At 44.1% G+C, this 13,248-nt stretch overlaps 1 protein-coding gene across 1 annotated transcript in view; it reads left to right on the top strand.

Moving 5' to 3' along the window:
- CAMK1D (calcium/calmodulin dependent protein kinase ID) overlaps positions 1-13,248 on the top strand; it is a 252,179-nt gene that overhangs the window by 230,240 nt on the left and 8,691 nt on the right. Inside the window, exons 7-8 of the mRNA XM_029077775.2 lie at positions 6,201-6,313; positions 7,811-7,889. Coding sequence (XP_028933608.1) covers positions 6,201-6,313; positions 7,811-7,889 — 192 coding nt within the window. The remainder of the gene's footprint in view (positions 1-6,200; positions 6,314-7,810; positions 7,890-13,248) is intronic.

Genomic DNA, 13,248 nt, shown 5'->3' with positions numbered 1-13,248 from the left:
GCCCAAGAAATTTGCCCAGAAAGCAGTTTTGATGTTTAGTATGGTTTCTGGGGAAAAGAGCATGGGATGACCATATGGGAGAACTCCGCTCTGCTGCGTGTCATCTTTCAGCCCATCCATCCGTCCCTCCCTCCCTCTGGCCACGCTGGGTATCATCATCTGGGAATCGCCATGAGAGTCCGGCCGTGCCATGCAGCCCTGAGGGCACAAGGAGGCCCTGCTCCCATTGCCGCCCTCCTCTGCTCCACTCATTCACATTCATCTCTGCTCCTAGGTGGAGAGGGAGGGCAGAGGTGCTGCTAACCACTTTTACCACCACCACCACCTCAGCACAGCATTAGCTAAACACTGGGGCCAGAAGGATAAGCAACAAAAAAAATTACACACACAAGGTTAGAGAATTGGGGAAAACTTCATCCATTTACCCCTCAGTGCTTAGGTACATAGCCGTAATTTATTTATGTATATTAGTGACTGTCTCCCCATCTAGACAGTAAGCTTCTTGTGGACAGAGAATGAATCTATCAACTCTGGGTTTCTGGGACCAGAGGGCTAAAAGGAATTTGGGGGTAGCCTGTTTTCTTGCAGTAGCAAAGTCTCAAGGAAAGCCAAAAAGCTTTTCTTCCTGAAGAGAAAGTCTCTGCTCTAGAAAAAAGTTTTCAGAAGCTCAGGAGGTTCCATGTATAGTAAGTCTTCTGTGGAGTAGTCCAGGCTTCCTTGTCCACTCTTCTGATCTGATTATTGTGTCTCAACTCCAGCAGTTAGCACAGTGCTGGCCATGTAGTAAGTGCTCATTAAATACAGTGATAATCATTATATTCTTCTCCTCACCAGACACACAGGCTTCAGGGAAGTTTTCTCTTTCATAAAAATTGCCTTGCATGATGACCCACTGATTTAGGGGAGGGTGATCCAGGATACCTCCAAATCTTGGACACATCCTCTGTTTGAAGGATGGGCTGGGGAATCCACACCATCCCCCACATCTCCAGCACACAGGCTTCCTTCCCCTCTGTCTTTTCTCCTCCTTTTCTCCAGTAACCACTCTTAATAGTAGGAGTAATAGTAGGAGTGGCATTTATCATATCATACACCTTCATCCTCTAGACTAGACATTTAGGAAGAACAGAATAGTGAACATGTTTCCTATCCACTAGGTACCTTCAGTCTAACTGGGGAGCTGAATATAAAAATATCGATCACTCTGTCAAACTAAATGAACTGAGCAGACCAATATCCATGGGTGTTTATTTCAAAGCCTTCAAAGCCTTACAGTAAGTTCACATTTTCTCCAAGAGGGCTTCCTAAATTGAGTCTTCTTTTCCCCAGCTCCCTCTCCCGTGTCACCCTTGCACTTGGATCTGTACCCTTTAAAGACTTGATATTCACCCCTCCCTTAGCCCCACAGCACTTGTGTACATATTCATAATTTATTTATATAAATGGCTGTCTCCCCCTCTAGACTGTAAGCTCCTTGTAGACAGGGAATATGTCTACCAACTCTTGAACTGTACTCTTCCAAGCACTTAGAACAGTACTCTGCCCACAGTAAGTACTCAATAATACACTGATTGATTGAATAAGGAAGGTGAGGCTAAGTGGTCTTGGCCTGAGGGGGTTTTTTTATGGTATTTGTTAAGCATTTACTATGTGCCAGACACTGTACTAAGCTCTCGAAGAGATACATGCTAAATCAGGTTGGATACATTCCATGGGGCTCATAATCTTAATCCCCATTTTACAGATGAGGTAACTGAGACACAGAGAAGTTAAGTGACTTGCCCGAGGTCACAAAGCAAGCAAGCAGCAGAGTCGGAATTAGAACGCAGGTCTTTCTGTCTCCCAGGCCAGCGCTCTATCCACTCGGGCACACTGCTTCTCATCCTAAGGAACAAGGGAACATTAGGAGCAAGAGACCTTTGGAGACCTGAGATTAGCAGAAGGAGGGGCAGAAGGAGATGGTTCAGCTAGAAGGCCCAGATTGTCTAGATTTGAAAATCCTTCCAGTAGATTCCCCCCTTCCTGGAGACCCAGACAGGGGAGCAAGTAGAAGCAGTCTGGAAGAATATTATTGCTATCGTGTAATAAACTACTATGCCATAATCACTAGGGGAAATTAACCAGGGCCTCCTGATGGAAGTCTGTGTGCTGGTGCAGCGATATTTTTTCCAAGACAAACAGTGCAGTGCTGATTCAACTGGGATGGTCATTGCAGAATGAAATACTCCTGCGTGTGTTCAGATCAAAAGCTTTCTTATTGGCTGGTGGGATGAGGTGGGTGCTGGTATTTTGTGCACGTAACACTGTGTAGCAGAAGGGAAACTATCCTCTTGGTATTTTCCCTCTTATTAGGATGGAATCCGCCCACCAACCCACCCCATGTAGTGACGCTGGGGCAGGTGGAATTTGACTATTGCTAGATCCAGACTGACAATGGTGGGCAGCAGTTCTCTGACTCCCACTGGGGCAGAACAAGAGGAAATGTTTATAATTAAGAAGCTTTAGAGTAAAATAAGGTAGGGATTACTCTCCCAAGTGTGTGGTACAGGGCTCTGCACACATTAAGTGCTCAGTAAATGCGATTGACTGACTGACTGGCAGGTGTAAGGATTGGGAAATACTGGAGAAATCTTCTCCCAGATATCTTTGGGAAAAAGAAGAAAACTGGTTTGGTGTCAGTGACGAGGGGTTGCCCAAAGGCGGGGTATGGATTAGATGATCTCCGGATGTCCCTTTGTCTGTTCGGATTTGTGTTGCCAAGTTGCTTGTTCCACACTGCCTAGTTTTTTCAGTACTTCAAGGGCTTCTGAAATACAGGTTTAAACAGGGAAGCAATGTGGCTTATTGGAAGTAATATGGTATTTGTTAAGTGCTTACTATGTGCTGGGCACTGTACTAAGCTCTGATTTGGACACAGTCCCTGTTCCATGTGGGGCTCACAGTCTCAATCCCCATTTTACAGATGAGGGAACTGAGGCCCAGAGTAGTTACATGACTTGCCCAAGATCACACAGCAGACAAGTGGAAAGAGCATGGGTCTGGGAGTCAGAGGACCTGGGTCCTAATTCCATCTGTGCCATCTACCTGCTGTGCTTTGGGCAAGTCACTTAACTTCTCAGTTCCCTCATCTGCAAAATGGGGTTTCAATACCTGTTCTCCTTCTTACTTAGACTGTGAGCCCCGATTATCTTGTATCTACCCCTGCTTCTGTACAATGCTTGACACATAATAAGCACTTAACAAATACCACAATTATTATTATCTGGACCAGATCATTTAGAGGGTAAAACAGAGGGCGAGCTGTCACAGGGCAAATTAGAGAAAATGCTTCCACATGGGAACTGAAAATTGCCTAGGGGAGAGAAGATTCCTGTTGTGCTCTGAGTGTCTAGATAAATTCTCCAATACCATTTTGAACCTCATGAGGACTGGTTCTTCCTTCCATCACTCCCCTCCAGAAGAGCACTTTCTGATTTATCCTAGACCTGCTGTAGAGAGTCCAGTTTTAGGTTGGTTTTTTTTTCAGTGATATTTGTTAAGCACTTATTATGAGCCAGGCACTGTACTAAATGCTGGAATCAATGCAAGATAATCAGGTTAGACACGGTCATCCCCATTCTCTGCTCTGGTCTCTCTGTGACCATCAGCATGGTCTGTGAGACCACTGAGGGGTGTAGCAGGTAGGCACGGAATAGATAGCATATTTCCCAACCAAGAGAGAGTAGTATGCACTATAATCTTTGACATAAGAAGAATTTTCTCTTTCTAAAACAGAGCCAAAAAAATTATAACTCAACCCCAATCTGATGTTAATTAGCTAATCCCCACCTCTCCAAACCGTGGGCCCCTTCCAGAGCAGACTCACATTTCCACGTGTCTGTCTGCCTTTCCCATCATGCACTCTTCCACTTATCCAAAGTACCGATTAGAGAAAAATGTCAAGCTGCAACCTCTTGGTCCCTGGTTTCCTTGGGTGACTTAAGTTTATGTTATATACTATGTGCTCAGTGATTTCAGAAGCACATTCTCTCTGCTGACAGGAAGCAAGCCATTAAAAATGAGGTTATCCAGACTCTTGGGCCCTAAAGCAGCCTTGCAGATGAATCAGAAACATTGATCAGCTGTCAACGAAAATGTCAAATCTAAAACTCACCCCACCCCTCCACTCACTGCCCGGATGCACCATTTCTGAGATGGTGCTCTCAGGGACCTGGATTTTTTTCCATTTTCATTACATTTATAACCGTTTTATGTGCTCACAGCCTAGTTTCCTTTAGGACTTAAATTGGTAGGCCTCAAAAGTTCTTCTATTTTGGAGTAATGCCTTGGGTTAAGAAGGACTTATGCTACTGCCTGTTGTCTAACAATTGTACTTTAATATCTGGGTTGGTTGGGTATTGTACCAGGACACAGAATCAATCAGTGGCGTTTATTGAGTACTTACTATGTGCAGAGCACTATACTAAGTCCTTGAGAAAGTACAATACAATAGAATTAGCAGACATGTTCCCTGCCCGTAATGAGCAGGGGGGGAGATATACATTAATACGAATAAATATTTATATTATATAAAGATGTGTACGTAAGTGTTGTGGGGTTGGTGGTGGGTTGAATATCAAATATTCAAAGGTCACAGATCCAAGTGCAGAGACGAAACAGAAGAGAGAGCGAGCCAGGGAAAAGGAGGCTTGATCAGGAAAGGCCTCTTGGAAGAGGTGTGTCCTCTCAAAGAATGCTTTGAACAGAGTGAGAGTGGTGGTCTGGCGTATGTGAATGGGGAGGGAATTCCAGGCTAGGGGAGTACATGGGAAAGAGATGGGCGTCAATAGACACAGTGGGTAAGCTGCTGCTAGAGGAGTGGAGTGTGCGGATTGGGATATAATAAGAAATCAGTGAGGTGAGGTGAACTTGAATAAGATCTAGTTCCTGTTCACTGGACTAGCAAAATAAATTCAGTGGAAATCATTAGCTTCTAGTATCAAACTCATCCTTTCACCCCTGTAGGGGAAGTGACTCTTGTTCAGGATAGTAAAGGAGGAGTCGGAAGGGTTTTTTAAAAAGTCGGTGGTGAGTTCTGCTCTGAGATGAGTGTGTGGTCTGGAAGATTTTCCTCAGAGACGATAGCAGGAGAAGTCACAAGGCTAATTTCTCATTCTTGGTCAAGGTCAAGTTATGTGCAGCTTTTCTACAGTGATAATTTGGAAATCTCTCTAGACTCTCATTCCTCAAAATAAATTCATCTGAATTGTTTCAAAACTTTAAGGCTTATAGTCAGTTATCTACCTCCTACCTTATTTCACTGTTCTACTACTACAATCCAGCCACATACTCTACTCCTCTAGTGCCAACCTACTGTCTGCATCTTCATCTCTCTCCTCTATCCCGCCACTGCTCCCTTGCCCATGGTCTCCCTGAGGCCTGGAATTCCCTTACTCTTCATAGCTCTCCCCATCCTCAAAACCTCCTAAAATCACATCTCCTCCAAGATGCCTTCCCTGAGTAAGGCTTGCTTTTCCCTGTCCTTTCTCTCCTCTGCACCAGCAATGCATTTGGCTGTGTACCCCTAATGCTTACTATGTGCCAAGCACGCACTTTGATACTCACCTCAGTCCCACAGCACTCTACAACTTTCCACATCTGTAATTTATCTTAATGTCTTTCTCTCTCTGTGGGAAGGGATTTTATCTACCAACTCTGTTGTATTTTACTTTCCCAAGCATTTAGTATAGTGTTCTGCACACAGTGAGTGATCAGTGAATACCGTTGAGATTACCTAAATTGCCTGTTTAATATAATTTTTTGGCACACCTGGAATAAAATTGTCATTCATGTTGGGCAACTAGCTTTCTGCAAGGCTTTTCTGTGAGCGTTTTGAAAAAGCTGGAGCTTTGATATATTCAAGGGTATGGAGTCAAACTGCAATTAAAGAATGTGTTCACCTCAAGAGATTAGGGTATTGTTAGCTCACTGTTTACATCTCATGCTACCCATTAGTTAAGGTATTTAGTGATCCACAGTGAAATGTTTGATCTTGTCTCAGTTCTATCCAATGACTGCCATGTTGTTAAGAAATTATAGCTTTGAATGCTGTATTTACAGAAGCCTGGCCAAAAAAAAATCCACTGTGCTCTAGTGAGAATGCAAAAAACATCTTTCTGTGATTGACGTTTTTAAGATTTATGTCCCATTGTGTCTTCCAGGCTCTGTGGTTACCCACCCTTCTATGATGAAAATGACTCCAAACTTTTTGAACAGATCCTCAAAGCAGAATATGAGTTTGACTCCCCATATTGGGATGACATATCAGATTCTGGTAAGTAATAGAGTTCTCCTTGGGGAGAATTTTACTGCAATAACAGTACCTAATAGTAGCATTTAGACCTGGGACATGGTGGTGTACTGGGCACGTTCAGAATAAAGGAGGACAAGTTCCCTGCCTTCAAGGAGCCTACATTCTAGATGGGGAGACAGATGTTAATATAAACACATAATATAAATAAAATTATGTACATAAACAGATTTGTACATAAGTGCTTTGGGGCTAAGAGAGGGGTAAATAAAGGGAGCAAATCAAGGCAATGCAGAAGGGAGTGGAAGAAGAGGAAATGAGGGCTTAGACAGGAGACGGCTCTTGGAGAAGATGTGCCTTGAAAAAGGCTTTGAAAGTGGGGCAAGTAATTCTCTAACAGATGTTAAGAAGGAGGGCGTTCCAGTCCAGAGGCCCTTCCTTTGAGTGTGTTAGCCCCCTCTCAACTGCTCACATTCGACATGTACCGGGCAGAAGAACAAACCCAAAAAGGTAGAACAAGTCCCAGCAGAGAATTTTAAAACCTATTTCAGTGTTGGTTTTTTTTTAATTCCCTTTCTCTGCCAAAAAGAGAGTCAGGAAGAGGTTCTCTCCTCTGGAAGAGTGAGCACACCCCTCAAGCTAGGACCTGAGAAGTTCCTAGCCCCCCTCGGTAGGCTTACGGGGACAAACAGGAGTGCCAGAAACATTTTTCTCCTAAATTGAGCAGAGGCTTAACCAGAAATATCCCATTTGTGTGGCTCAGCCCACTCGGCTAGAGCTGGGTAGATATAGCTCCATATAGAGCCTGGAGTCCTAGCACCGTTTCACCCAAGGCACTGAACTTGATGCTGCAGCTGTCTGATTCTGCCAGTGGGACAGGATAATTCCAATCCTCTTTCTGGAGCAGATGCCAGGACTGATGATTGTTAAGTGAGAAGCTACCCATCCCACTCCCAGTCTCACTATGCTTATGACCATTTCCTTATACCCTTTGCTTCCTGTATCTATAAAGGACTTTCATGCCTATCCCTCCACTCAACCTGTAAGCTCCTTTAGAGCAGGGATCTTGTCTATCTCCTCTGTTGAATTCTCCCAAGCACCAAGTACAGTTTCTTCAGACAGTAAGTATTCAGTACAATTAATGGTTTTTATTGAATGCTTACCAGGGCCACAGCATTGAACAATTCAGTGGTGCAATTGATTGATCCAATTCAGCAATTTTTTTTTACCCCAAAAGAATCATTTTGGCTCCTCTTTCAATCCCAAGGACAATTTATTTGGGATGTTTTCCCCAAGGGATGCATAACCTAGCAGAAAGAGGGGTCAGGAATTCTATCCTAGCTCTGGTTTTGTCTTGGATTTGCTGGGTGACTAATTCTGTGCCTCCATTTCTCCTGCCTCCAAGGGTTGTGGGCCATAGGATGTGCTTTCAGTGGGTGAACGGAAGTTCTTTGGGGTGAGGGACCATCACCAAAACTGCAACACTGAATAGTTTTCTCCATTCTTTTTTTTTCTCCACAGCTAAAGATTTCATTCGGAATTTGATGGAGAAAGACCCCAACAAAAGATACACATGTGAACAGGCTGCCCGGCACCCCTGGTAAGATGACAAAATTCAATGAACATCAATGCAGGGAACACCCCTTAGAAGGAGAAGGCTTGTAATCAAGTCATCCGTGGGAATGGGGGGCCAGGATCATGTTCATGGTCAGCCCTCCCCAGAAAGCTCCTGGGCCTCCTTTGGGTCATTCCCTTCAACTCCTTCCCAGTAAGGAGCAGCTTATTAGACCTGCAAGATCTTGCTGGAATTTCCCTGCCTTTTTCTCTTCCCTTGTTGACATTTCTTAAGCACCTATATATGCCAAACATTGTACTAAGTACTGGCATGGATACAAGTTGATCAGGTCAGATACAGTCCTCCTCTCTCAGTCTAAAAGGGAGAGAGAATATATTTAATCCCCACAGAAAAGGTAAGTGTTTGCCCAGGGTTACACAGCTGGCAAACCACAGCTGGGGAGCTGGGTTTAGAACCCATGTCCTCTGACTCTCAGGCTTGTGCCCTTTCCACTGGGTTATGTTGCTTCTCTTGGGTTTTTTTGGGGGGGGGGATTTTTTATGGTATTTAAGTACTTATGTGCCAGGCACTCTACTAAGCATTAAGGTAGATACAAGATGATCATGTTGGACACAGTCCATGTCCCACATGGGGTTTACTGTTTTAATCCCCATTTTACAGATGTGGAAACTAAAGCACAGAGAAGTTGTGACTTGCCCAAGGTCACACAGCAGACAAGTGGCAGAGCAGGATTAGAACCCAGGTCCTCTAACTCCCAGAGCCCACTAGGCCTTGCTGCTTCTCGCTTAAAGGATTCTAAAGTTACTTAAGCACTAGCTCATGTATGCATGTGTATTTATAGCCCTTTTTCCCTATATCTTAATTATATGTAGATTGTAGGTTCCTTGCAGGCAGGGATGATGCCTAAAACTTCAACCAGGGTGGTGGCTGTTTGGCTGAGGAGGAAGACACGGATCCAGGAGATGCTATGGAAGAGCTACTGCTAGAACGTGGCAGTAGATTGAATGTTGAGAGCTGAAAAACAGCAAGGAGTCCAAGAGAACACTGTGATTTCAGGCTTCTGGAATGAGAGATTGGTAGTGCTTTCTCTACAGATGGGAAAATTAAGAGAATGAGCGATTTGGGGGTGGGGAAGATGAGTGCTCTGGACCTTGCAGGCCCTTAATAGTTATGATTGATTGGTGGATTAAAGGCTGCCACTAGAGGAGCTGGCTATCTCTCCACCTGCTGAACCCTCAGCCCCTGAATGAGAGTTGGCTGAGTTGACACTGTAGTAGGGTTGTCCTTCAGCTCAAAAGCAACATGGCTTTAATCCAGGAGCCTTTCTGAAAGGTGTTCTTGAATCCTTGTACACTGTATGCATGAAAATACAGTTAGTCACTTCTTCTGGCCCCTGGGAGGTCATGGCACAGACACTGTGGTTAAGAGGTGAGAGGTTTGTCCTATTACCACCAGGACAAGCTTGAGATTTGTTTTTGCAGTAGCGGTGATGATCAGCCCTGAGCCTGCACTCTCCCTTGCCTGTGCTCAGTGGCCCACCTTGCTACGTAGCTGGTAAGGAGAGTGGGTCGTGAAGTGTCAGTGGGTGAAGTCTGTGGTTATGTTGCTGAGGTCTCAGTGAGTTTATACAAGGTGGTTAAACAATGACCTGAGTTCATTCATCATATTTGGACTGGGCTCCATGAACTTGCCTCTTGGTGGATGAGTGAATCAAAGAGGTGTTTCTGGATTGATTCAAAAGTCTTGCCAGTTCCCAGCTTCATAAAGGAGAAAGGACTTAGTGACATTTTTAAAGTCAACCTAGAAAATGTATTTATTGAGGACATACTATGTGCACAGCACTCTACTAAGTATTTGGGAGAGTACAATATAACAGAGTTGCTAGGCACATCCCCTGCCCACAGCAAGCTTAGAGTCTAATAATAATAATGATGGTATTTACTATGTGCCAGGCACTGTTTTAAGTGCTGTGGTAGATACAAGATAATTGGGTTGTAAACAGTCCCTGTCCCACATAGGGTTCATAGTCTTAATTCCCATTTTACATAGGGAACTGAGGCACAGAGAAGTTAAGTGACTTGCCCAACGTCACACAGTAGCAAATGGCCGAGCCAGAATTAGAACCCATAACCTCCCACCCCTAGGCCCGTGCTCTATCCACTAGGCCATGCTGTTTGTAGAAACTGTAAGGTGCTTCTCCATCACCTTAGGGAATCTTCAGTTCAAACTGCTTAGAAGCAGCGTGGCTCCGTGGAAAGAGCACTGGTTTGGGAGTCTGAGGTCTTGGGTTCTAATCCCAGCTCCACCACTTGTCAGCTGTGTGACTTTGGGCAAGTCACTTAGCTTCTCTGTGCCTCAGCTACCTCATCTGTAAAATGGGGATTAAGAGTGTGAGCCCCATGTGGGACAACCTGATCACCTTGTATCCCCCCAACACTTAGAACAGTGCTTCACACATAGTAAGTGCTTAACAAATACCATTATTACTATTATTTGAAATCTCATTAGAAACAAATAGAAGCAATAGTGCATCAATGCCAGGCCAGGCAATTTAGAAATTTTTCTAGGTAATTACATGTTATATTTGAGCCTGGGTAGACATTGTTTCAGGGAAAAGATTGTCTCACTTTCAAGTTGTAGCTTGGGGTGTCTGACCCTCCTTTACCGTAAACCATTTTTTGTTTGTTAGGTAGTTTGCACATTACCACCAAGATAGTCATTTCTTCAAGCTGGCTTCTTAGCAGGGAACATTTTTTTTGGTATGGACTGTTAGAAGAAGACAACATTAAGCCTTTTAGCAAGCTTGACTTACCTCAAGGTTACACCTGATGGGAGCATAATTCTCGGGGGAGAGAGAGCCAGAAGGAAAGCCTCTAACAAAAGGAAGTCAAAACTTATCTATTTTTTTTCAGGCCATTCAATTCTCATGTGGTAGCCATCTGCCATAGTTATCTCACTGGCTGGAAGAAAGAGGCCCCATTTGCTCTAATGGAACTTTGTGCCTTTCCTCTAGGAGGAGAAACAAGTGGCTCTTTGGCTTTTATTATTCCCAGGATTGAGAACCCCATGTTACCTCAGCTTCATAGCTTTTCTGCATCCAGCTCTGGCATCTCTTCTGGAATTATCCTCAAAGTCAATGAAGTAGCTGCTCAGGGGCCAGGGTCATGAGGAGGTGACACTGGGAAAAGATTCAGGTAGAACCATGACCTGGAGTAGGAGATTCCCCTTCCCAGAAAGAAGACCAGAGTTAAAGTCTTTGGTGAGGAATTTATTTTTACACAAGGGATTGATTAATGACCTCTATTTTTATTCTTTAATATATATGCTAGTGAACACTCTGGTTAATACCTCTCCTGGGTTTTTTTGTTGATTTCTATATCAACGGAATTTATTATTGTGAAAATCCAGTGGACAAATTATTCTCCTCAACTGCCAGGCTGTTGTCTCCTAATCTTCTCTCTTCCAAGAGATCCCTTCTTAAGAGCCCGAGTATTAGGGAGGTTCATGATTTCCTGAGAAGAAAGAAAGGAGGGAAGCCTCTTAGTTTTCCACCAAAAAAGGGGAATTTCCACCTACTGCTCCACTTTCTCATTCTCTGCCTGAGGATCTGGGGTGAATGGTTAATAATCTCCACCTTTACTGTGGCAAAGGAACAGCAAATTCAAGATAGAAGTAAATGAGAATGGGGAAAGTGAGGAAAATAGCAGTTAGCCAAATTCTTGACAGGGGTATCACTAGCACTGATGGAGTGCCTGCTGTGGGCAGAGCCCTGTCCTCGGGGTTCAAGTTCTTCCCTCCTTTTTTCAGCATCTCCCACCAGTAGTTTTTTTTAGTTACATTTTGAAATTTGTAGGTTTTCCAATTTGGGATTTTTAACCACGCATCTTAAAAATCCCAGAAAACAGAACTTCGGAAGACCAGGGGACTTAATTTATTAGGTCCTACATTGCTGGTGCTTTCCCCTTGTCTATCAGAGAGGTGCTTTGGAGGAAGCAGATTATTAAAAAGCAAGCTGGCAGCCACACAGGAGAATCTGCTCAGTCTGTAAACTACTGTAAACCCAAACTATTTCTGAGAATTTGGCTTTGCTGGAACCCAGTGGCCGCACTTTTCCTGTTAAAAGCTGTTAAAAGGTGCTGTTAAAAGCTTGTAGTTTTGCTACCTGTCGGGGTGATGGTGGTGTTGGCCAAAGATGCCCATCACAGCAACGGATTGAGGACCAGGCTCTCACGCTTTCAGACTTCAAGACATGAAGCCAAAAATTCTTTTTGACTTCTTCCCTCGAGTCTGTTTACTTTGGAGGGAGACTGAGGTACAGTAGATTTCCAGGCAGCATTTCTGTCCCTCCAGTGAAATCCTCGCTCCCTTATTATCTTCCTTGCAGCCTTTGCCAAGAAAGTGTTGGCCACCTAAAATTCGAGTTGGCACTGCTTCGGAGGATGTAGTGCTAAAGACAATACAGGATGAAAGCTCAGCCAGCAATAGGCGGTGGGGGGTGGTTGGGGGGAGTGGATGTGGAAGAAGAAGCAGTGCCTGCAGATGGCTTCCCACAGCCTCCTCCAAAGTCCATTTGGTGTTCTCATAAAACTTTAGCAGTTATGTATTCAGCCCAACCTCCTAGGCACTTTTTCTAATTGGGTGTCTGGGAAGAGTGGCCAAATAGCAATCCTGGAAATGTGTTTAGTAACTGCAGAGATAATTGTGGTATTTAAGTCTTACTACACGCCAAGGCCTGTACTATGCCCCACGGTAGACACAAGATAACCAGGTTGGACACAGTCCTCTCCTCAAAGGGGATCATGGTCTAAGTAGGAGGGAGTACCCCCATTTTAATAATAACAATAATAATAATGTTGGTATTTGTTAACCACTTACTATGTGCCAAGCACTGTTCTAAGCTCTGGGGTAGATACAAGGTAATCAGGTTGTCCCACGTAGGGCTCACAGTCTTCATTCCCATTTTACAGATGAGGGAACTGAGGCACAGAGAAGTTAAGTGACTTACCCAAAGTTGTACAGCAGGCAAATGGTGAAGAAGGATTAGAACCCATGTCCTCTGACTCCAAGATCCAAGCTCTTGCCATTAGGCCCCACTGCTTTTCATGCTGTTGCAGTAGATTTCATTTCTCTATGCTGGGGTACTTTCACCCTGGCCCAAGGAAAAAGAGGGTAGTTAGTAAGTAGCCTGTTCAGTTTGCCTTGGAGGATGGGTGGGATGAATGCCAACCTTTGAGAGCACCCCTGAGGCCAAATCAGTATCTATTCCATCAGTAGTATTTATTAAGCACTTACTGTGTGCAAAACACTATACCGGGCATTTAGAATAGCACAATAGAGTTAGTAGACACAATCTCCTACAATCTTGGGAGAGAGATAGGCATTA

The sequence above is a fragment of the Ornithorhynchus anatinus genome, chromosome 13 (genome assembly GCF_004115215.2).
Source record: "Ornithorhynchus anatinus isolate Pmale09 chromosome 13, mOrnAna1.pri.v4, whole genome shotgun sequence".
Classification (NCBI taxonomy): Eukaryota; Metazoa; Chordata; class Mammalia; order Monotremata; family Ornithorhynchidae; genus Ornithorhynchus; species Ornithorhynchus anatinus.
This window is presented reverse-complemented; position numbering and strand designations above follow the sequence as displayed.